At 37.4% G+C, this 26,089-nt stretch overlaps 1 protein-coding gene across 4 annotated transcripts in view; it reads right to left on the bottom strand.

Moving 5' to 3' along the window:
- LCLAT1 (lysocardiolipin acyltransferase 1) overlaps positions 1–26,089 on the bottom strand; it is a 117,399-nt gene that overhangs the window by 79,025 nt on the left and 12,285 nt on the right. The window contains exon 1 of one of the 4 annotated variants that reach the window (XM_039707339.1): positions 23,881–23,985. The exons of 2 other annotated variants lie outside the window; for them this stretch is intronic. Coding sequence is in view for 1 of the 2 variants with exons in the window: in XM_039707336.1 (XP_039563270.1) it covers positions 3,844–3,905 (62 nt within the window). In the remaining variant the exon portion in view is untranslated. Of the gene's footprint in view, positions 1–3,843; positions 3,965–23,880; positions 23,986–26,089 lie in introns of those variants that run through there. One more of the 4 variants, XM_039707336.1, reaches the window with a different exon arrangement.

Raw genomic sequence — 26,089 nt, 5'->3', positions numbered from 1 at the left:
TCCAGTGTACACATTGCAAGTTACAATGCATTCCACTGGGTTAAACACCGTGCTGTTTATTTCTAGACACAAAAGATACCACGTGTGTTTTCAATCGACGCCTTTTATCACTCTTAAAGCCACATTTTTAGTGTGATAAATACCCCATTTTGGTTATTGCTTCTATATAACACATTATATACCTTTACACATGCATTTATCTATCATATATCTGAATAACAGATAGACTTGGACTTTGTCTCTGAATTACTTCCACCACGATGAAGGAGAGAAAGGGAGAAAGTTTCAGCAGATCCAACTGGGAGTGCAGTGCACAAGTTTGTAAGGGTTGAGGATGGAGGGCTGGCACACAGCTGGGCCAGGCCAGGCTCTGCAAACCCAGGCTGTTGTATCCAGTTTAGCATTCCACACACCCACCACCAAGGACAGGAAGGAACTATTTTCATCCTTTTGCACTCCTCAGCTCTTAAATACCTACATTAGAAACAAACTGTCTCTAAGATACGTCAGCCATCCCAAATCTAACACCTACCACTTACATTCAACAAGTAACAGCTACAAATCAATGCAAAATACATGCCTGCAACCTCAAAACATGATAAAAACCAGCCAAAGAAAGGAGTACTTAATGAGGACTTGGAAAATGATCTAAAACAAATGTGAAAAATCTCAAAACAAAGAAAATTGGAGCTGACTCATGTCAGAGATTAGACACCCAAGGAATGAATTACAGGATTTGACAGGAAGCCTGAAGAGGATGCAAGCAGCAAGTTTGTAGGGGTTGAGGATGTAGGGCTGGCACACAGCTGGGCCACGCCAGGCTCTGCAAACCCAGGCTGTTGTATCCAGTTTAGCATTCCACACACCCACCACCAAGGACAGGAAGGAACTATTTTCATCCTTTTGCACTCCTCAGCTCTTAAATACCTACATTAGAAACAAACTGTCTCTAAGATACGTCAGCCATCCCAAATCTAACACCTACCACTTACATTCAACAAGTAACAGCTACAAATCAATGCAAAATACATGCCTGCAACCTCAAAACATGATAAAAACCAGCCAAAGAAAGGAGTACTTAATGAGGACTTGGAAAATGATCTAAAACAAATGTGAAAAATCTCAAAACAAAGAAAATTGGAGCTGACTCATGTCAGAGATTAGACACCCAAGGAATGAATTACAGGATTTGACAGGAAGCCTGAAGAGGATGCAAGCATTTTCAAAGTACAGAAATATTCTCTTACTGCTGCTGACAACTCTCTTTCTAATGCAGCAATCTCCCTCAACACTGAATTTAACATGTAGGATGATCTTTATGTATCTTAAAGCCCCTTTCCATTAGCCGTGTGGGTCAGAGCTGTGGGAAGACACTCAAAATTATTTTACAATTCAGACTGAAAGCTGCACACAGTGATAAAGACAGCACCCAGCACCCTCATACTGGGCTTGTAGTTCTTCATCTATTTCATGGCAGAACTCCAAGTTATTGGGTACTGTACTTCACATATTCTTGTTGCCACAGCAGAAGGAAAACATATTCTGTCTCCAGGTAACTGGAAACAATAATTCTTTAAATACAATTTTTGCTTTCTATTTCAGTTAATTTGAAAAATTCTTGGCTACAAGGGGAGAAAATACTTTCCCAAACAGTTTTTGTAAACTTCATTTTTATGAGACTATTTACATGAAATTATTTCGATAAACTTATGCAAACAAAATGTTTGCATAGTAAGATAAAGCAAAGATATTTTCCTGTGATGCGATTTTGGCTTGTTTTGTTTAACATCTAAATGCATTTATTGAAGGTACAGCTGGAATGACAGACAAACCACAGCTTGTTGTGATGATGATTTCAAAAGGTTTTAAACAGACTGTTCTCTACAACAAAACTTCACAACTGCTTCTGTGGCTTGTAAGTGGGCAAAGGATGCAAAATAAGTATCTGATATGAAACAAAAAAGTTCTAAACTTTAAGGTCTGGAAGTCTCAGCATAGTCAACACTCATCACACGATTCAAATTTCCTTAACAGCTCCCAGCTAATTCAAAGTGCTTGTACAAACAGGTTAATTCATCTTCCAGGCTCAATGTAAAACAAGATTTTAGCCTCAGCATAGCACTGAGCAATACTACCTGACAAACAGAGCCAGCTGCCTGATAAAAAGAGAATTTTTCAAGCACTTAGTACTACGAAGTGAGCAAATCAGGTTTTATTACACCATTGAAAAAATAAAGAAACGCTCTTCAGTGCCAATAAAACAACTGGTCAGCACATTTCCATTCAATCAGTATGGGCAATAAAACTGCTCATTAGCCTTCAAATCTGAATGGGAAATACTAGGCATTGGATTTAATGCTTCTTCCAGTCAATTACCAGTAGAAAAGGTAAACATCTTCAATTAAAATCAAGCAGAAACTCACACAGACAGCCAGTGATGCCTCTTCTCTAACAGTTCTGCAAAGTTCTTAACTCCAAACTGACTTAACTTCTGCATTTCCTCCAAGCAGGGCAAGTGAAACAGGTGAACTGTAAATTCCAGCTCCCATGCTCAATTTTGCATTTGGAAACATAATTTCCAAATCAGAAGATACCATTTTCACAACAATTTTTAAAACCTTTGATCTGGGTGCCGTGAATTGAAGTTCCAGGAGGTGGGCAAGAGAGGAACAAAGTTTGCCAACTACTTAGGTGTTCATTAAATGAACCAGCAAATGAATGACCCAAACTTTCACTTGTTTATTGTTTTTTTAGGTTACTAAACAAAATCATCTAGACAAGAGAGCAGGCAGATTGACAACCCTTTCTAGTTTTAGTGATGCAAATGAGAGGTCTGAGCAGGTGCTGAACATCAGCCAAAGCAAACAAAGTTTGTGCAAATGGCACATCCTAGCAGAACGTTTCAAGTCCAACAAAATAACCACCCTTTTCTATTTGAGCATTTTCTGGTTTTCTTCCATAACAGCATTTCAAAGGAAATTTTTATCAATTCTTGCACCCAGAGCAGGAAACTACTTTCTATGTAGCACCATTTTTAAAAAGAAACTTGCTTGCAGCAAGTTTGTGCAGACTGACTTAGTTGTACTTCCAGATCTACAAGTCACCCCATCTCTTTGATCACATAACTTCTCACTTGTGCCTCAGTTAAAAGAACTGCAGAAATAGAAGAGGTTCTAGGGGAAGCAATGGCAGGAGGAAGCTGAATTATTAATTGCAGAGATAGCCATTCTAATCAGAAGTCCACGCAACACAGGCAGGAAGCTCTGTCAGTCTCCACAGAACTCTTTATGAACTATATTTTGTTTCTGATCCTTCTCTTAAGCATTTCAGTGTTTTAGGATATGCACAGATCACTATCACCAAAAATATGTGAAGAAACAGGCACTTGACCACTGAAACTACTTCCTTTTTATACAATTCTTGCATTAAAAAAACTTAAGAGATATATTCAACATAAAACAGTATAGGATAGGGCAATAAAAGGGCAATAATTATCATCACAAGCCATACCCCTGACAGTATGGCAGATATTAGCTTACACATAAAATACAGAAAGCACAAAACTTAATGAGCAATTTCCGTAAATATTACAACTAAAATATGATTATTACTGCATCTTACAATTTATTATCTCTTTTACTTGCCAAGACTTAATCTGACTATTATAATTCAATAAAAAATTTAATAGAATATTGCATTTGCTCTTCCAAAGTAATTTGGTCTTCCCAAATGCAAAAATGCTGGCTGAGATTCTTTGCAGTACAGCCTTTAGACACTGTAAGCAGGTAATTCAGTCAGGATACAGACATCAAATCAGTCTGATACCTTTTCACCCTCATTTACCTGTTCTCTTTCCACTGTTGCCCCAGACAACCATTAGACCAATAAAGCTTGAATGAAAGCATGAGCTAAGGTATTTGAAATAATTTGTAAGAGGGTATTATGCAATAGCTACAGCTGCTTCCTGAAAAAGAAAAACAAAAGAAACAATGATTCATGGAAAAGTAGCTTGCTTTTATTCCTTACTATAATCAGGAAATCTAGATGAATTGACAAGTTTGCTGTAGGAAGAACTGCTCAAGAGCTTTTACACCCAAAAGCTACCTCTTTCTTTTTTTTTTGTTAGGCATATTGTACAGACACTAATAATTCTGAATTCCTTCTTCATGGCTTTCCATGCATGGAGCTGTGCTCTGCACTATCCATCAGGCTGCTGGGGCCTCACAAGCCTGTATTAAACAACAACCAATATAAATAGAGTGCCCCGGCTGACAAGTCATCAAGAATAGGTTTGGCAGATGAAAAACAGCTGCTGTATTCCTCTCATCCTCTCCTTAAAAAAAAGAAACAAACAAAAAAACAACATAACCTTGCAACAAACATGAAGCAGTGTCAGTTTTAGGGGTTTATTAAGTACTTCATATAAAACCTGCAAGTCAGCTTGAGGCCCACTCTATTTTTCAAAAAAGTTACTTGTGGTCAACAGCTGGCAAATCTGAGTCCTTTGGTTTTCAAAGTCTACAGACCAAAGAGCTGACCAACATTGATGGATAACAAATCCAAGTGGAAATTATGAAAAACAGATAAAATATTCCACTTTGTAACTGGAGATGTTACAAACAAACCAATAAATCAATTTCTTTTCCCCTGCATAAGAGCACCCCAACACTTTAGTTCAGAGCTATTCTTGGTGGGAAGGGGTAACATTTATAATTTCAGAAGTATCTATTTCACAATAAAATCCTCAGTGGGGAAACAGAAATAAAGGACTTCATGCTGAAGAACAGTTACTCAAATAGAAAACTAGTAATTTTCACAGGAATATCTTTAAATCTCTGCCACTGGCACTGAACTAAAAATCACTCTCAGAGAAGGAGACACCAAGAAACTTCAAATGGCTTTTTTTGCCCTCATCAAGACAGTATTTTCTTCATCGGGTTAACAACTCAAGAAATACAGGAAAGGCATATGAAGAAAACTCATGTAGCCTGGGAAAACCCATGGTTATCACCAGGACAGTAACAGCATGACAGCTTATGCTAACTCATATTATTCAGAGAGTGCAGTTATGAAAATAAAGAGGGGGGATGTAAAAGCAGACTTTTTAGAGGCCTTAAGCAAGGTACCCAGCTTGAAAAAGTTTCATTGAGAGCTCTGTATTTGTGACCATCCTCTATAAAACCTCTCTCAGTTTCGTAACAGAATATATTGACCCATATAATTCCTCCTTTTCCAGCTATAATGTATGCTGCAAACGAATTTGATTCTGGATGGGTAATACTGCAGTGTGGCTTGTTTTTCTTATCCACTGCAGCTTTGTTGTTTTTTAGCATCTTTTATACTGTGACAGTCATCACCCATACAACAACAACAACTGTTAAATTACTTTATTATTTTTCTCAGTAGCACATTATATGCTGCAAAAGTTCAGCAGGCCCTATGCTAAAAATCCAACAGCAACCTTAGTGAAGCCAGTGAGTTTCCACCTAAAATCAGTTGCAAGATCAGATTATGGATTTTTTCTACTCTCAGAATTATTAAGTGACTGAAGAGAAAGACTAGACACTTATCTTCATTCGTCCACCATGTAAGTAATTCTGGTTCAACAGTACTTAGATGAGAGGTGGAGAAGAGCACCTACAGACAAATTTATGTCACTATTTTTTTTCAATAATAATAAGGATAAATTGCTATTATCAATGGAATATAACTCTGCCAAGCCTCCGAGTCTCTGCAACCGCCTCGGGCTTTTAAAAATGTATTTCCAAGACAAATATCAAAGAAAAAAAACATTTGCAAATAACGTTAAAAATGTCCCAGCCATTTAATTGGATAGTCATCACCCATACAACAACAACTGTTAAATTACTTTATTATTTTTCTCAGTAGCATATTGTATGCTGCAAAAGTTCAGCAGGCCCTATGCTAAAAATCCAACAGCAACCTTAGTGAAGCCAGTGAGTTTCCACCTAAAATCAGTTGCAAGATCAGATTATGGATTTTTTCTACTCTCAGAATTATTAAGTGACTGAAGAGAAAGACTAGACACTTATCTTCATTCGTCCACCATGTAAGTAATTCTGGTTCAACAGTACTTAGATGAGAGGTGGAGAAGAGCACCTACAGACAAATTTATGTCACTATTTTTTTTCAATAATAATAAGGATAAATTGCTATTATCAATGGAATATAACTCTGCCAAGCCTCCGAGTCTCTGCAACCGCCTCGGGCTTTTAAAAATGTATTTCCAAGACAAATATCAAAGAAAAAAAACATTTGCAAATAACGTTAAAAATGTCCCAGCCATTTAATTGGAAAATTCCATTTGAGAACTTGAAATTTTGCAGAGCTGCCTTTGTGTCAGGAGTACACAGCACTTTGAAGCATACTTACACATCAGCAAGCATCACAAGTTTATAACAACTTTAAAAGTCACATAAATTATAGTTTTCTAGTGAGCTGTGCTTACAAGCTGGCTGCTTTCCAAGGTAAGCATAGAACAAACAATAGATGGGTTACCTGGCAGGCTCCAAAGCAAAAGAAGAAAAACGCAGAAGTTCTGCAGAAAATTTATAAACGTTTCATTCCCACCAGAAGCAGCAAAAAAGAGTTTATTTGCATTTGCTCCATTTCTGGACATGAAACCCTGTTTTCAATCTATTATATTTTGGTGTAGAACAATATCCAAATCATAGCCAAAAACCATGCTGCCAAACTACCATCCCACTATTAACTAACAATATTTCTGCTTCAGGACCTTACAGTCAAGAGATGAAGATCTGCTGTGCTTTTCAGTCTTCTAGACAACAGCCTGCACATCTCATTTGCACAGCTCACCAGTAGGATCAGTCAACAGCATATCTGGCTATTTCTAAGATTACATTACACACCACTGCTAGGGGTAGCTTTAACCCCATCTTCAGCTCTGTAGTTTCCTCTTCCCATCAGCTACAACGCGAAGCTTTTCTCTTCTGATGACTCCAAAAGGATTGAGGTCTTCAAAGCCATTTCTAGCAGAGCATTTCAGGGTGTAAACTGTGGGTAATTTGCTGTGCATGGATGCAGGCTGTGCCTGGGAAGAAGCACAACTAAGTTGGTCCATCTGTACTTGCGCTAGTAAAGCTCCATGGCTCAGCAGGGATTGTTATGGCAGCAACCTGATGCAGACATGTTGCTTCTGCTTCCAGGGCTACTGAATCTGATTCTATAAAACATTTTTCTTCAGACTTAAATGCTCTCAAAGCCAGAAAATGTCTCATCAGTACAGTACAATAAAGCAACTCCTTGTTCCTTGTTAAAGCTGAATGGCTTTGGTCCCCCAAACACCTACAAAGATACGAGCAACCATTTGATTCTTACTTGTAAATTTTTTGGCATTTAGATGCAAAGGATCCAGGACTACTGACAAATGAGTAACAAAATATTTTGCATGAAAATTTATCAAGGTCATTTTTGTCTAAAACAAATTACCAGCATAAGAAGCTAAATAAAGTAATTCAGTGCTGAGACAACTGGGGAAGTTTATCTGCCAGTGCTTATGCAATACTTGTCTAAGCTGCCAGAAGGCAAACGGAGGAAAAAAAGCAACATCGAAGAGCACGGTTTTTAGTTTTCTAGCCTTTTATTATGTAAAATAGCAGCTCAATTGAAACAGAAACTTGGTTTCTAATAAAGTTTGCCAGAACTGAAAGGAGCTTATAAAAATAATTAGAAGTGGTTTAAGAGGTGCTGCATTTCCCATCACAAAGACCAAGTCAATGCACAGTAAGAATGAGCTTCAAGTCAGCTGCAAACACATTTGGCAGTTGCAGATGCTTTAGACAGACGTGCTGGGGCAGACACAGAGATGCTAGTCAATCCAAGAACAAAGTATCCATGAAATAATTACAAAACAGCAAGTGACCCAGTCAGGGAAATAACCTATTACAGCTACTCAGGGACTACTAGATTTTACACATGTGAGCAACGCTCTGGCTTAACAAGAGCTATTAGGGAAAAAGGGGGGAAGAAGGAAAGTCTGCAAGAGCTACAGATAAAGAACCTCCCAACAACACCTGGGGCATTTTTACAGACCAAGGAAAACCCCTTCCAGTCTTTGACTCAGTACCACTGATGTTGCTACAAAAGTGCCTTAAAAGCTGAAAAGCGATAGCGGAAAAAACCAAAAAGAACAACTCTTAAAATACCACTGAAACACAAAAAAAAGAAAAACAAAACAAAACAAAAACCCCCATTCATTTGGATCATTCAGAAAACTACACAGCACATACACAGAGAATGAGAGGCCAAAAGATAAATAATAACCTGACCTACACCAAAGCTATCATGTGGAAGATAAAGGAAACAGGTGACAAGGTAGAAATTATCTAGAAAAGGTTGTTTATTGGTATCCCCTCTCCCTCTTAAAATAAATAACAATAAAAAGGGAATCTAAGAGGAAATGCAGTGAGTCAATCTTTGCACTAGATAAAGCTTATCCAAAAAAGGGAGATGCTGTTCAAATCAGGCTGTGCAGGTCATGCTACCAGAAATACCTAAATCAAGAATCTTCTCACAGCAGCTCTTACAGTCATGAAACACATTTAACATCAGCTTTTCTTTAGGGCCAGAAAGATTTAATGATCTACTAATTAATTATAAGGATTTTTCCCCCTTTTTTATTTTGCTACAAGAATCTCTTCCAAGACCTAGTATTGTCTCAGTTATTTCCAAGTGGGAACACACCCTGTTGTGCGCTTTCCCTTTTAGCAAGGGCCCTGACCTTGCAGGAAAAAGATTATACAAAAACACAGAATTCCTGGAAAGAATTTGCTCTTTCTGATTAGCACAGTAATATCACAGAAACAGAAGCAAGAACTTACCTTCAAGGTATAAAACATGCTCATCAGTAAGTAACTGGGCAACTAACTAACGATATATGTGAGAAAGCAAGCACATCTTTCTAGTTACATTTGTAGAAGGACTCTCAAATGTAACCACAGCTCCTGAAGCCCTTTTCATGAGTTCATTGCAATGGGCATTGAGGAAGTGATGTTTTTATTGGGGAAATTATAAATTTTGGACTTCTCAAAAATAGTTGCTTATGACATTCCACTTCCCTCTCTTCCTCATCAGGTTGAGGCTTCTCTCCCTGTGCTGTCTGAAAGTAAATGATGCTGAAACTCCCAGAGTAGTTTCAAATAGTCAAAGGACAGTATGCTTTTACTTACTGGGATACTTTGCATTCAAACATAACAGCCTCAAGAAAATAACCTTAAGTATGACTGTAAGGCATGCTCAAGTTAAGAAAAAACATCACAAACACAGGTACAAAGTTAAACACAGAAACACCAGCAATAAAAGTAAGTGTTGACTATGAAATATTCTTATGTTCCAGAGTTAAGTGACATTTTCCATCTGAGCAACGAAGAGACAACTATATTCTCCTACACTGAGATGTTCACCTCTGAAATATTTTTGTTGCCAGAAAGACTATTACAAACAGTTTGATAAACAAGAGCAATAGTAGTGATAGTAAAGGATGCAACACAGAGATCAAAGGCCTGAAATTACACAGAATCACTTGGAGTCTATTAAAGCCATTAATTTATGCTAACGTAAGTAAAAACATGGCAACTATTTAGAGAAACTGTAGTTACATAATCCTCATCAAACAAAGCACAGGAAAATTGTTCCAACCCTTTACTAAAATGTTATGAATCAATTAATTTGCAGCTGGGTCAACTTGCTGCATTTCCCAAAGGTATAAACCAAAGACAACACACAGGGATGCCACTTTCCAAGTTCATGGGCAGAGTGAATAGTATGGGAATTTCTGCTCTAGGAGAGGCACCAAATGAAGATAACTCACTCCTATGTCTTAACTCCTACTAAGCAGGGTTTTACACCTAATTCTCCACAATGGCACTAAAATAAGAGCCCCAGTGACAAGCAAGGTCTTGCTCTTCATAGTTCTGACTTCTCCCCTCAGCAGACCCACCTTGAACAGTGGCTGAGGCAGTGGCATTTCTGAAAAAGTTGGCTGTGATTGTTAAGCTAAAAAATCCAATTTCCACAGGAGAACATATGTGGACACTTCTGAGTGCTTCCACTCCTAACACTAAATATGAGTTCTTGTATATACTTTGATCTAAATTTATACAGGAGCACAAGCTTCCATGAGGAATAATATGCAGATGGCCTTAAAAGCTCTCCTTAGAAATGCACATAGCATTGTATTGTTTTATTTAAAGATAAATAATGCATTTTTCATAGCTTAAATACAAGATAAAGTATGTAAATTCTACTGGTACCTACAAATACACTGTGAGAAAAACCCCTGGCAGTTAAAGTATCAGTTATATACTTCAACTAACACAAATAGCTCAGAAGAAAGAAGACCATAATTTCTCAAGGCTAAAACATATAAATATTAATTTTACATGAGGTTGCTTAAGATTCAAAACTTTCTTCTCGCACAAATCATTTTCACCTGTTCCTGCTGTTGTTACAGATGAACACCCAGGGAGAGAGGACAGAAAGCAGCAAAACAACACAGCATTGGGAATGAAGGAACACACTGTGTCAAAGGGGAAGCCTAAAGCTATTGCAAAGCCCTGTACTCCAGCTAAGCAAGGCAATACAACATGCCTTCTAACAAAAGCAATTTGAAACCAATTACAACCCAGAAGATTAATGTACTGACTCAGGCGTGGATGAGCCTGAGTTTTCCACCGCCCGTATTTCCCAAGAATCCTTGTCTAACGCGTGGAAGAAGGGGTAGAGCTGCTTAGAATTTTGAAAATGCAGTAAGGAGAAAATTTGAAAACAACTTGAGGAAACATGGATTCCTGCTGAGCATAGAGATTTCAACAACAGCTAAGATTTATTGTATTGAAGTTTTTTTCCAACATAGATACAAGCTACAACAGCATGTGTTTCCTTTCCAACTCAGCCACAGCTGAACATTTCATTGAAGCATTACAGTAAGAAAAGAAGCTTTCACAACAACTTTATGAAGCTCTCTTCTTTTGGGATCAAACAGATATATTATTAAAGCAATGTCCGTAAGAGAAGTCAATCATCAGACTAAGTGATGTCAAGGATTGCTGGGCAATTAAATCCCATTATTAATTTTGACGTATTGATGAGAACTTCAGAACAGAGTACTGAGGAAAATAAATTGAAGACAAATGCCCATGAAACTGTTCTTTGAGCCTTTATGTTCCCTCTGCCCCGGATCTGAATACTAAGAAATACAAACAATGCTCTTCATCAATATTTTAAAAAGTTTTATGGTCAATGCATACAGTAAATTCAGTTTTAAATAATGATATTATTAGCATACTTACTAAGCAATCAAAGTTTTATTTTGTTTGTTTGGGAATTTTTGCTACAGAGAAATGGGAACAGACAAAAAAAGGGACACCTTTGAGGATTTCTGCTACAGAAGGTAAGCTAGCAACAGTCATCAAACCCAGCATTTTTAGATCCTTCTCCCACCTTCACTACTTTAATGACAATTTAACACCCTTTTCAAAGAGAAATACGTAACCAGTGTATACAAACCCAGTGAAATAACACAGCCATATGAACTCTGCTGGGAAGAGGCTGACTGGTCAAACAGCACATGGGTAGCCCTCATTAGTCCCAGTGTGTGCTGCTCGTTGATTTGTTTCCATCAGGCAAAGGATGCCGAGGTAAAGGTACAGCTGGTTCTTTGAAAGGAATATCACTAACGGATAAAAATAAACTCAAAGTATCAAGGTTTTATTATAGAACAATCCACTTTCTGACAACATCAGATGAACATTCCCAATTATTTCCTTACAGAAAGGAAAACACTTTTTGTAGAATGCTACAGTATTTACAATAAAATAACTTTATTATTTACAAAAGTCACTTTTAAAACCTCTCATTGTAAATCATATTTAATTCTATTATTTGGTTTTATTTTATCCTTTTTTCCTTTATTTCTTTTAATTAAACTTTGCTCCACAGAAACATAAGCAATTATGCTTGGTGGAATGGGGTAAGAAGTTCACACAAAGCTCTCTCACTGCACAGGCAGTGATGACAGGTTCTGTTAAATATGCATTTTCTCACCTTAAAGATATTTAACTGGAAGAGCCTGAGCAGCAGAAGAAACAGTAATGGTGTCTTGGCAAGCACATATAAGCTGCCATTATTGTGATGAAACATTAAACCACAAGCAGCTTCCACAGCCAGACCTGCTTATGTAAAGGAGCACATTTCTTCAAGTGTTTTAGTTTAAATAGATATTAATGTACTTTTAAGAATGGTCTTCTAACTCAGCTTTCACCTCTTTTGTATGTATAATACAAAACATTACTGTGTTTTTGGAGTAAGGGTTTGATTGTTTTTATTTTTAAAAAATCTTTGAGATAAGATTAAATTGAAAAGAAATTAGCTGCCTTCTGCTTCCTACCAGCAAAAGTAGTATAGACTTTTTTAAATCCTGGATCAAAACTACCTTATGCAATTTTGAATTTGCCAAGCCCAGTACCAATCCATCAAAGAAGGATTTCCTTCATTTCATTTTGGGCATTTACATAAGTACCTTAAGTTAGGTCACTAGAATTATTTTCCCTCATTCCGCATCCCATCCCACTCTATTCAGAAGGCTCATCCTATAATCTAATTTCACAAAAGAAAACTGCGCTTTCTCTCCCTGTGAAGCAGCAAATACACATACAGCTTATTTTCATGAAGGCTTGATCTACAGGGGGTTAATATTTTAGAACTCCTAAGTAAAATTTGCAATCACAGTAGGAAAAGCTAAAGAGACACTTAACCTCAGAAATGCCTCACATCTTTGTGACATTACCACCCTCCAAATGCAAATTACTATGAAAGCAAAGATTTTTCAAGTTTTTCCTCTGAGAAAAGGGGGTAAAGGAAAAAGGTACAGGATGCCATGGGAGAGCTTCCTGTTAGGAATAAAATGTTTTTTTTTTTACAAGAACACGCTTATCACTGTAGATCCACACATCTTGGATTTCTAAACTGAATTTCAGAATGTAATGAAATTTAGCCCTTTCAAGCTGTTTTGGAGATCAGTTCAAGAGCCAGATCATCAGACTCATTGAGATATGTAAAGGACAAAAAGTGACAATAAAATTGCCATTTTCCTCTTCACATATAAAAAATTACTAAATGTGCAGAATCATAACAAATTTCAGTAATTAAAAAAAACTTTGCAAAATTAATTGCTTCTGCAAAATAGTTCCCTCTTCAGTTTTCTTTCAGTTTGATCCTGCTGATTTGAACACATAAAAGATCCTTCAATCAAGGCCACCAATTTGGAAAAACTGTGTTAGATTGAGGTGGTATTTTAATTATCATAGACTTGTCCTCCTCAAAGTTAAAGGCCAGAAGATGCCATTAGTTCACTTAATCAAATCTATATGGAATGCCATTCCACAATATTCAACAACAGTTGGTCTGCAAAAAGGTTTCCCCATATTTACATATGGTAATTTTGATCTGTAAAGAGAATTGCAAGCTAACCACAAAACTTCAGTCTTCACTTAGCTGAACTGGACAAAAGTAATAATATACCATGATCAGCCAGTCTCCAGTCAAATTATTCATAATCCAAAAGAATAAACAGTGACCAATCTCAGAAATTTAGTTTTTCTAGTTGAACAGGGAATTTTCTGAGCAATTTTGAAGAACTTGGCCTTTCAACAACTACTCCTTACATTTATTTGTATGTTCAGAAATAAGAACATAAAAATTAGATTTCAAAGCTTTTGCTCAGGGTTCCTATCTGGCTGAACAGTTAAGAGAGCATCTATCAATGTTTAGATGTATTGATACCCCAAAACAAGCTAAGAATTTACCCTTTACATGTGGAAATGCAGAACTGGAAGTGAGCTGCAACACAGTTATTTACTCCTGGATGGAAAACTCAATTTTTGAAAAGGGAACTAAAACAGCATTGCCATAGCTGAGGAAAATGCCACTTTCTCTTAGTATCTGCAAGATCCTACCAGGCAACAGCTCTAAGTTAATGCAGGGGACATTTTTCTAGTTATATTGGGATAGGAAGGCATGTGTGGGTAGTTTAATAGTTTTTATTAACTTACTTTAATCTTATTTTGGATTTCAGTTTCCAGTTTGTTCTTGAGACCTCTTTTTGAGTATCCTGAACTTGTTTCAGATGTAGCAATTTGTCCAACTAGAAGAAATTATGCTATTAATGATGTAAAAAGGGCCTAGGTAAGAAGTCACTTAATTTCTCTAAAAGAAAAGCTGTTTTTTCATAAAGGATGAGGATGCTAAACCATGAAATTTTCAACATTTAGGAGGTCTGTACTGTTTAAGAAGAGAGCAGATATTTTTAATTAAAGAGTAAGTGACATTCTTCTTTCAAGGTTCTCCATTTGGTTGCTTATGTTTTAAAAAGGGAACAGTTAGTTATAGAAGTAGTATGTGTTTATGTAAATCATTATGTCATCATTTTGACTGCTACCAATGCAGAGATCAAAATCTAATTAATCTCTGCAGAGAGTTTTACTTATAGTATTTATGCTTTATTTCCCAGTAAATGAATTACTGGTAATTTAAATAATTTTGCTTCACTAGAGGAATCACATGATTTTTTAAATACTCAACTGATCTATTTGAGCCCTGGATGAGGGTAGGGAAGAGGAGTAGCCTTAATTCACTGTGAGCAGAACTCAGATAGTTTGGTGATCTGATCACACAAGCTTCTATGGAATCAGATATTCCAAGAAACACTGCCAAGGTCCTGAAGAGTTTACAATTCTTCACATGCATTGAATTGCTTTACTAAACACTAGTTGCACAAGAGGAACACATTTTTGTGTATATTTCCATGAAAGAAGTAAGCCTTATCTCAGCAGTACAACAAGAACCCTGAGAGTATTTATTTTTTCCTTTGTAAGAGAAGTCAGATTGTAGTGTTTTAAGCATATACAAGAGTTCGGGCAGACTAGATGGATTCACAGTAAATATAAGAATTTTTGGGCTCCATTTTTGAGTAGCAATGACTATGTCGTGGTTAAAGGCTGGCATTCTGTCACACTTTTGCATCTCCCACACTGGACAAGGAAAAGGAGTTAATTATACAAGTTTTCAATCCAGAAAAGAGCTGCCTTTATTACTTAAAAGATGGTGGATCACATTTCATGGAATGAGTTCTAGAAAATTCTACACCCAGCAGGGAGTGTACATCAGCATGAATGGAAAACTGCAAGCCAGAAGCTACGAAATCATTACAAACCCTCTCACTGACCTTCTTTCAGCACAGGACCTTCGTAAGCATCAGTACACATCTGCTAAAATAAAAAACCTGCTTCCTACCACCTCTTCCCTCACACAATACACATGATTTATATTTGTTTTCTGTGGAAGTGTATTCCTTGCTTCCCGTCTTTGCTCTGTGCAGAGCAATTAGAGACAAGAGGACAACTGCCCATATGGAGACTAGACTGCAATGCCCATATGTGAAATATATACCATTGCAAAATCAACATCACACTGGGCCGGAAAAAGCTACCAACTTGTCTTTGAAAAGCAAAAAAAAATTTAAAAAACCAAACTACAGACTTAAAAAGGAATAAGAAGGAAATGAGTCATGGGGAAAATTTCAGGGAAATTTCACATGAAAAGGAAACCCATAAGCAATTTCATAAAGTTTTCCATGCTGTTGTCCTCCCCCTCTCCCCCCCCACCCCTTCTTTTTTCTTTCCCAGAAGCTTGATGGAAGAGGACAGGCCTTGAAATACTTTTATTTATCCTGCTATTAGAGGGAGAACAAGACAGAGAACAGGCCACAGTGTGCTCTGACACTCTGAAGATTTGTCTGCTGCATCTTTTTATTCATGGAATAAAAAAATGCATTGCATCAAGAACTGGCAGCTACAAGCATTCAAAAACTATGAATCAGATTGCCAAAACCCAAACACATTAAATAACCATTCCATCTCCAGTTTTCAGACATGCTGTCAGGAAATGAATGGTTTCTTTCTTCTCCTACGTCAAATGGGCAGGTGGAAAATTCCCAAGCACGTTCTTCTCATGGCTATGTTCTCAATCAGCTGGAAAGCAAATGTGTCAAAGTCCCAATAAGGACATTTGGATTTATATCTTAAGTCCCTCCCTGACATTCAGAGGTAGCCTGTCTTCGCTCCTGCACTAGAGAAACCAGAAACTTGGGAATGTTCATATATAGAAGGGGAAAAAAGATTCCAGGAGATAAAGCTGGGTCCTCAACATCCCGGCTTTACTTAAGCAAATTATCTTCTTTCCTCTGTAAATATCTTAAGTCATCACCTAATTAAAGAAAGAAAAGCAAGCTGCTTTGCTGTTCCAGGCCAACATACTTTGCTTACGGAAAGCACAAGAGTTTGTAGAGCAGATGGAAACACCCGCTGGAAGCTCTGAAGAACACTGATCTTCCCAGCTGCTCAGAAGACTGAAACACACTGCTGTGCTTGATACATTTACCTGTTCACAAGCTAACAACCTCTGCAGCTTCTAAACATCACTCAGAGTCAGTTTTGTCTCTGAATGTGGCCCAAGAAAAGGCTTTCTCAAAAAAGGCTTACCACAAATACAGTCTGCAGGGCAATTTGTTTGAATTAATCCAGAACAAGAAAAATTGAGTCCTCATGCAAAACATTTGTTTCCAGGAGGCTCACAAAAGAATTCTGCTACTGAAATGACATCATGTTTGTCTTGAACAAGTGTGGTTTTCCAGGAGTCTTCCAATGAGACATTGCCTGGATTCAGTGAATCAGATTTTCTAGCTTTAGCACTTTCCAAAATAAATAAAAGAAGAAATTATATTAGCAATCAAAATAGAAGCAAAAGCACAGAAATTGAGATGCTCTTTTCCTACACAGACATGGTACTCAGATTCCAGACTATGTCTCAATTTGGATAGCTGTTCCCTTTGATTTGGAATTCTACTTTGACAGTCATTGACCTGGAAATACTTTATAGATACTTAACTCTTGGGGAACAGTCACAATTAGGATCCTGAAAAAAAAACCCCAACATTTTAGGGAGGTCACAAGTCCCACCATGACTCACACATATAGAGATAGTTTCAAGGAATCAATTTTTAGCTGTTTGAATGTGTCATGGCACAGTTCATACACAGCCATTTCATTATACAGATCAATTTTGCAGACCTGACACAGCAAAAAGCAGCAAACTCAACAGTTTGAATATATGAATTCAAACAGAATTTCTTCTAGTAAAGCTACCGGTGAAAAAATTATTCTTTCTTATCACACGTATGAACACGTTTAAGTTCAATGGTTTGTTAATAAAAAACACCTCTGGGGGGGAAAAAAAACCTCTTAAAGCTCTCCTACAGTAAATTCATTGTAGCTGCAAGAATTTCAATTAAAATAAGAATAACCTGTAGAAAAAGCAGCACATGTGACTCAAGACAAATGCTGCAGCCAGCCACCAGCATAACACGAGCCAGAGCTGACCTTGTGAACTCCATCAGTGGAGGTTGCCACAAACTTCTGGTACAGAAGAAAGCCAAATAGGGTTTATTCTGTAGCTACAGATAACATCTTGATTATTGCTCTAAGAACCTGCTTCCTGTCCCTCCTGCTGCCCTTTGGTCTTAAGTTCTGATCCAGCAGTGCTCTTTGCCCCCTCAGTTGCATGAACTCATTCTACCAGCACAGCTTTGGTTTCTAATCCCACCTCTGGCCTGCTTAACACTAATTCCTGGATCTCACTGCCTCTCCATGTCCCCTCCCTTCCCTACTATTTCTAATCATTTCACTGACGCTGGAGGAAAAGCTAGCAAGCAGGAGAGAACACCTAGCCTAGAATCACTCTCTGGAGCTTGTGACCCCATGTTTTCCATTTCTTTAAAACAGCATTTCACTCCTGCCTGCCCTTAACTACAGATCTATCAACTCATACTCCAGTTAAGATTCCTTGCAACCAAGTAAAAGAAAAGCAACCCAATGGATACCCTAGAAACAGGAGTAACACCAGAGCATCATCAAGGACCTACCAGATGCCCTAGAGTTTTCTGCAACCTTAACTGATGAGGAATAAAACCTTAACAGTCAGATAAACCATATATCCTTTACAGCACTTGTTCTCTAGCATTTTCCTTATGGCATCTATTCTGAATTAGAGCAGAGGTTGAAAAACAGTCTGGTTTATTTTGCGGATTTTTGGGGAAGTTTTGCTGTTATGCTGGGACAGGGAAGGAGAGAAACATTTACAAAAAACTTGGCAAGAAGTGGCAACACCCACTTTTCTTTTGTTATTTTGGCCCCCATTGCCAAGATTTTTGGATTTTCATTCTGGAAAAAGGAGAAAGATGAGGAATTGTCTGAAGGAGTGTTTGCTGGGCTGCTTGCCCTCAGAAAACTGGAAAACTGCCGAGGCTGAAGAAAGAAAGTATTCTATAAACTCAGATCTGACTTGTGCTGAACAGAACAACATTTACAGAGAATTAATATTTCCAGTGTCTTGACCTAGGAAACTTTGTTATCTTGTATGATGTTAAAAGAAATGACCAGTGGAAAAACCACAGAAACTGCCAAACAATCAGCAGCAGTGCTGGCTAGTTGTCCTGTCTGACAGTGTCTTGTCAGACACCTCGATAAGAACATGCAGGAAGAAAGCCTGCAAAAGACAGAGATGGTGAGTTTATTCTTAGCCTCTGGTAACATTTATCTTATGCCATAAAATACTCAGGCTTACATTCTTCTCACTACTACTCATTCATTAGTAAACTGTTCTCGTCTTCTATATAAAAAGACCTAATCCTTTTGTTCTGCAAGCAATTTTAAGCCTTCTTCACTCTTGCTGAGTACCCAAATTCATGAAGGAAAAGGACTGACAGCAGCCAGACAACCTGCCCATTCAAGCAACAAAGGTACAAATCACACCCTCAGGTTCACTCAGCTACCAGTAGTAGGAAATCAGTCAGAAGCCCCACACTTAAAATCCTGTGACTTTAAAATAAAGTCTAAATGCTAAATGTATCTTGTTCTAAGAAAAAGTTCCCATTTCATGCTATATCTTACTAGGAGGCATTGTTAGCTGTGAATGGTGGCTCAGAGTGTGTAAAACAGCTTCAAGGCTTCAGGGAGCACAGTATTACAGAGGAAGAAAGTTGTAAGGAGAAGATTAAATCTTACATCTGGGATTTGTTCAGTTATTAGAGAGCAAGGGATGCTCTTGAGAAGCTGCCTCTCCAAACCAGGGAGGTCTGGTTGGGCTGTCCAGCTGTCCAAGGTGCCAACTACGAAGATTTAATCAACATTTAACTGTTGGAGGAAGTTCTCATTCTCCTGCAGCAACCCCAGGAGTGGAACTGGGCAAAGGAAGGACACAACCATACTAAAAGGCATCCCTGGCACACCCTTTAAAGAACAGCTGGGAGCCACCAGCTCAGACAGGAGAACCACCACAAACAGTCATGTAAAAAGACCAAGTCTGCAGTGACTGCTTGTAAAAAAAGTATCTGTAATCTTATCCAGCCTACATGGCTAAAACCACAGGGGGTAAAGAGAAGGAAAGGGGCCAGCTGGAGAAGGCTGGTCGAAGAAAACAAAAATATGAATTCCTGTTGCCTGCCTTATTTAGAGTATAATTTATTCATCACCACCCCAGACTGAAATGTCTGAGCAACTTCCAGAGCACTGAGAAGTTATTTTTGCCCTCCAAAATATAAGGAGTATAAGAAACACAACCAACAATCACTGTTTAATACAATAATAATGCAATACTATGATTCACTTGCATTAAGTCTGACTAAATATGTCATTATCTTTAAATAGAAATGGCAACTAATAATTTTAAAACTAAAAATAGAAAGATACATGATGTGAATCCTATATGACTTACTCCTAACATGAATATATTATGCTGTCTTTCAAATGTTTTCCTAGGTGCTTTTAGCTTCGGTAATTTTTTTTGTTTTCACTCAATTTTGTTTTCTATTTATTTTGTGTACCAAGATACCATCTAATCACAGAAATGCATTTCTAGAATTTTGTACAAAAAAAGGACTACATCATTTCACTACCACAGAAACTATCCTGATATGAAATGTAGATGGCATTGTAACTAAAGAAAGTCAAATGGCAGAGAAGATGACAATGGAATATGTGGGAGCAAATACGCAAATAAACCCTTTATAATGAAAGGAATACTAAAAAGTCTTCTAAAAATGTCAGCTAGAGGAACTCAATAAAGGTCAAGACACTTTGAAAAGGAGAAGTTAATCAAAGACTTTCTGTATTTACTGTCTTTTGTTCCATAACACAGTACAATGTACTTTAGGTTACTTTAAAGTTGTGACCTTTCTTGCCAACATTCACTGTTCACTAACATAAAAGTCCCAAGTTTTGCTTGAAGAAGCCAAACCTGTTGATGTGTAAATTATGAGTCTCCAAAAGCACTACTTAAATGACAGAACTTCACCAACATGATTACTTTTGACTGTTCTTGCATAAACCAAAATAAACAACAGGTGGGGAATGACCCCAGAACTCCCTTCATATATTTTAAACAGCCTTTAATGTTACCATTCCCACCACTAGCAAATGAAAATCGGTGGGGCAAATATCTTTGTGCCAATAAAAATGTTTCATTTAACAACAAAGCATGTGTTAAGAAGGCCAATTAAAATGTACAGGCACGTTTTGAAGTCACTGAGTTTAGAGTTATGAAAACAAACCAGCATTTTCAAAATGGAAGGATGACAAAAACGACAAGCAGATTTCCATTACCTTAAGGAAAACCATGGTTTTCAATTAATTTTCTTTAAACTGCCACTATCAAAATCAAAGCAAAAATCAAGAATGAGAGAGATTGTGAATAGCATTAATACCACTCTTGAAACTTTTTTTTTGTGGCTCAACAACCACTTTTTCCTATGTTTTAAAGTGCTTCTTTCCTTTCTTACAGGGCAAGACCATTAACACAAGAGGAGAAACAACCTATACCAAGACTACATAGCAAGTGCCTCTGCCTTCCCCTCCTCAGGAAAGAGTATTATTTTGCTAGGGTGGCTTAGTTAAAATGTACATTTAAGTTGCTCTAACAACAGCTAAAACTACAACTTCTATTTTCAATTCACATGATTCCCTAGACTTAGAAGTGGAAAGGAAATTTGTTTCCTAAATAACAACCCTTATTCTGCAGCTTACTTAAAGCTAAGTAGTTATTTCCTGTGAGAATTTTACAGGAGTTAATAAGACATCTTTTTCTTTTGAAGAGAATCATCCATGAGTCATCTCAAGCCCATACAGACACAAACCCTACACACAACAGATCCACACAGGACGGCTGAGAAGGGATCCTCTGGAGGTCTTCTGGTCCTATCCTGCTCAAGCAGGACCAACTGCAACCAGTGAGCTGATGAATACCTGAGGGAGACTCCGTAACCACCTTGGGCAACCTGCGCTGGTGCTCACTGACCCTCCCAGTCAAAAAAAGTGTTTTCTGATGTGTCGCTGTTTGTGCCCCCTGCCTCTGGTCCTGTCACTGGGCACCACTGAGAAGAGCCTTGTTCCATCCTCTCTGCATCCTCCCTTCAGGCACTTGCACACACTGATAACATGTCCCTCCCCAAACCTCTTCTCCTCCAGGCTGAACAGCCCCAGCTCTTCACATGTCAGAGACGCTCCAGTCCCCTCACCATTTTTGCGGCTCTTCACTGAACTCTCTCCTGTATATCCAGCATGTGTCTGTGCAGGGACTCGATCCTAAACATTTCTGGAAGAAATAGGATATCCTGATAAGCTGGGAAGTTAAGCCTGAAGGGTTAAAAGTTTCACCTAAGCTGCTGCACAGGGTTTTACAAGAAGGCAAAGAGCCCTCCAAATTCTCTATTGAAGGGGTTTCTGCTTTAGTCACTACAATAATAGCTTTGGTCCTATCTCAGAGCAGAACAATTAAGGCCAGCTTTCAGGAAACTAAATTCTGTCTGAAAATATCTCCCTGCTAGCTGCAAAATTAGGGAGACTATAAAGTCACTTAAAAATTCACCAGTCCTCAGCTTCCTTTCAAACAGTTTAAGCTTCATGAAGCAAATAATAAAGCTGATAATGTTGTTGTGAAATATTGCAAGGCTGAGAGAAAAAACTAGCAGCTCTATGTCTATCAAAATAGTTCAAATTACTTTAGGAAACTGTAAATATATTAAAAAAAAGCTTAGCAATCCTCCAACTTTTCTCCACATTTTGATAAGAGGACCAAATACCTAGGCAGACTAGAAGACATGAGCAACAACTGCAAGTTCCTTTATACTTATTTATGTTAAGCCATTATTCTTTCATAGTGCTTCCAGAGCAATTTACAGTAATCTGCACTATGAAAAAGGAATGTAACAGACAAAGAAAATGAGATGTTATGTGATGAGCATTTCTTAGGATGTCAGAATTTTTAATAACTAACACTGTAGCAAAGAAGAAAGAGATTAATGGCAACAGAGCAAGCAAGAAATGGGATTTTACGTACATTATGGAAAATACAAAATTGAAACTGATCTAAAACCTCTAACAGCATATTTAGAAGTATTTTTTACTGGTAACAGACTCCAAGCTTCAAATCAGGTTTGACTGCATGAGTCAGTAAGGAAAAATATAATAATTTCCTGATACTTCACTGAAATTCTTAGACCAAACTACAACAAAAATAAATAATAATCCCTTTTAGATGGAATATTAGAACAGGATTCTCCTCCGGTTGTTCAGGAACGTAAGGGATTTAAAGTATTTCAAAATGTCTGGCTGCAGTTCAACACAACATAGCTAATGGGACTCAATATGAACTCTCCCATAACACTTTATCTAGTCAAATAATTTCTCTTTATAACTTTCTATCTCTAGCTTCCATACTGTCAGATAGATATCAAACATACAAATGGGAAACTATAATAACAGATAGCATAACTGATTCTTTTAAGCTCAAAGTAGGTTTTTCTATATATTACGAACCACCTCAAGTCAGCTGCAAGATACCCTATAAAATAACATCTACAACCTGCAATTTCTGTAAAGCTGTTACACATTTTGATAGCATAGTTTAGTCACTTTCTATTATGCAGACCACATAACAAAAATATACTTAGAAATGGTAACACTTTTTCCATCAAAGTTTACTTGGTGCATAGAGGAATATTATTTTTTTACCACTAGCAGGGAATTCAAGGCATTAATTGTAATTTGTTATCAGATGAACCAATAAAGGCAAACACTGTGCCCTGCATCAAAAGCTGAAAAAGACTGATTACCAAATAAGGCAAAGTATGATAAATCTAAAACTCCAAACTTCACACCTCATTCAAAATGCATCTCTCCAAGTTCTGAACTGCAAAGATGTCTGCCAGTTCATCAAGTCAGCTTTGTCTCATTCTAAATATCATAGAAGACTGAGGTACATTTACATGAGGTACATTTACATCAAGTAATTTCAAATACATTTTTAGGAGGCTGAAATTCACTGTGAAAGCCAACCAAGATTAGGGAAATCTGTCTATCACCAATTAGACAGTAAAAGTCAAAGCACAGAGGTTCAGTATCAATTCCCTGGGAGAAAGGCATCCCAATCACCATCCTCCACCTTGAATGCAGAGCTACCAGCCTGAAACTAGAAGAAGTGGTCCTGGATGGCCAATACAATTTTCACAAGTTCCTGTGAGGAAAATTGTGAATTGAGAAGTTAGAACAGGCTATTTTCCTCCTACTTCTTGGGACAATAACCTCTGGGTTCAATCATGCACATGTAGATAAGGAACTGCTTCACTATGGACCATAGAAAGATTTAAGTGAGAGGCATAAAGTAGAATTCAGTCAAACTGCAGGACCATTTGCAATTGTAAATGGCTTTGTAGAAATAACTTGGAATACTGACAGATTTCTTCTTCTGGTGCTCTTGATCCTATATTCAGGAACTCAATCCAGTGACTTCTCTGTGGAGTCAGCCCTGATCTCAGGTGTCTATCATTTGCCTACAATAAAAACAGAGTGCCAGGAAATCAGAGTCTCAGACTACAGATGAAGTGATTCTGTGGAAATCTAACACATAATGATTAGTTTTGGCCCAAAAAGTGTTTTGGTCAGATACAGCAACATCAGAATTTACAGGAGGGAGAAGATGACATTTAGCAAGGGGTCATCCTCAGTAAGTACAGTTTGCTACATTCACAGTGGAGATCAGGGGATTCAGAACCACTCAAAAAAAAAACATTTATGGGTTCAATCATGCACATGTAAATAGACAAGGAACTGCTTCACTCTGGACCACAGAAAGATTTAAGTGAGAGGCATAAAGTAGAATTCAGTCAAACTGCAGGACCATTTGCAATTGTAAATGGCTTTGTAGAAATAACTTGGAATACTGACAGATTTCTTCTTCTGGTGCTCTTGATCCTATATTCAGGAACTCAATCCAGTGACTTCTCTGTGGAGTCAGCCCTGATCTCAGGTGTCTATCATTTGCCTACAATAAAAACAGAGTGCCAGGAAATCAGAGTCTCAGACTACAGATGAAGTGATTCTGTGGAAATCTAACACATAATGATTAGTTTTGGCCCAAAAAGTGTTTTGGTCAGATACAGCAACATCAGAATTTACAGGAGGGAGAAGATGACATTTAGCAAGGGGTCATCCTCAGTAAGTACAGTTTGCTACATTCACAGTGGAGATCAGGGGATTCAGAACCACTCAAAAAAAAAACATTTGGGATACTGAAGCTGCACAATGAAACAGAGAAATTATAAAGCACCCGATTTAAGGCTGTTGCTCCCTGGCTGGTTTGTTCTTTCACACAGGAACTCCACCTTATCTAATACACAGACCTTGACCACAGGATGAAGGAGAAATTACTTTGTATTTCTCTTTCTCCTTCCCATAGTAGTGCTCACATATTAAAATTCTAGGGGAAAACCTTCTTTTTTTCCTCTTTTTCTTCCATCTTAAGTTTATTATACTGCTATATGAAAATGTTGCATTTCAGTAATTTATTTTCACAAAAGATCCTATTTATATTTTTATAACTCAAGGCTCAGCACACAGCATATGAATTGTGTCTGCTTAATCTGGAATGTTTCCAGACTAATTTTTTTTCAGAATATTTGTCACAAGCACAATTCACAGTTGGTATCAGCTACAGTAGCAGCTGTGAAAGCTTTGCATTCTTTATTTTATAGATGTCCAATTTGGAACCTTACTATTCAAATACAAGGATCACAAATGGTTACTGTTAATAATGTTACATATCTTGCTTCTTAAGCAAAAAGCAAAATCCAGGTCTTCAGTGGCATTTAAGTATAGAAACCTTCAGATGATCATCACCAATCTTTTATTCAGTTCAGGATGCAACATCAAGCATATGAAACAAGTAAAATGGGTTCTACAGACCACATTCTTTAAATCTAAGGTGTTCCTAAAATACGAGCCATGGTAAACAGCAAGTTTTTTAAGGGGGAAAAAAAGATAATGTGTTAATGGAAACACATCCTGTCAGTTCAAATAAGGAGATGTGGGTGACATTAAAAAACTTAGCCCATATATCACTTGTCACTTATGTTTCTGTTGGTATTTTAATGAAGTCTAAGATCATGAGCCTACTGTGAAGAGAATCTGGGAGAATAACAGCTGCTTATCTCTAATAGCAATCACGTAACTTAAGAAATGTCATTTTATTATTTTCAAGGAAGAAAGGAAACACTCCAGTGACAAGGTAGGACATCTTATACAGAGGAAGACCCAACATTCCCATGGACAATAAGTATGCTTTCCTAAAAATCAAAACCTGAGTATTTAAGTTGGCCAAAACCCATAACTTCCAAGCATTCCCTTCAAATTCCTTAACTATATTAAAAAACAAAACAAAAACAAAACAAAAAAAACACCAAAAAAACCCAAACAAACAAACAAAAAAAAAAACCAGGAAAAACAAAACAAAACAAAATTATTTGAGCTAGAAAGGAATCAGACATAACTGTTTCTGTATTTGCTATATTTCAGGGTAGGTCTGATAACACCAACAGGTTAATAGATGAAAGAGCAAAGTATTAATTAAAGCAGAAGTTTTTATTTCAAGCCATTAGAGTAAATCT

Source organism: Passer montanus, unplaced genomic scaffold (assembly GCF_014805655.1).
Source record: "Passer montanus isolate IOZ18808 unplaced genomic scaffold, ASM1480565v1 scaffold2, whole genome shotgun sequence".
In the NCBI taxonomy this organism is placed as follows: domain Eukaryota; kingdom Metazoa; phylum Chordata; class Aves; order Passeriformes; family Passeridae; genus Passer; species Passer montanus.
Note: the sequence above shows the minus strand (reverse complement) of the source record. Positions and strands in the feature narration are given on the sequence as shown.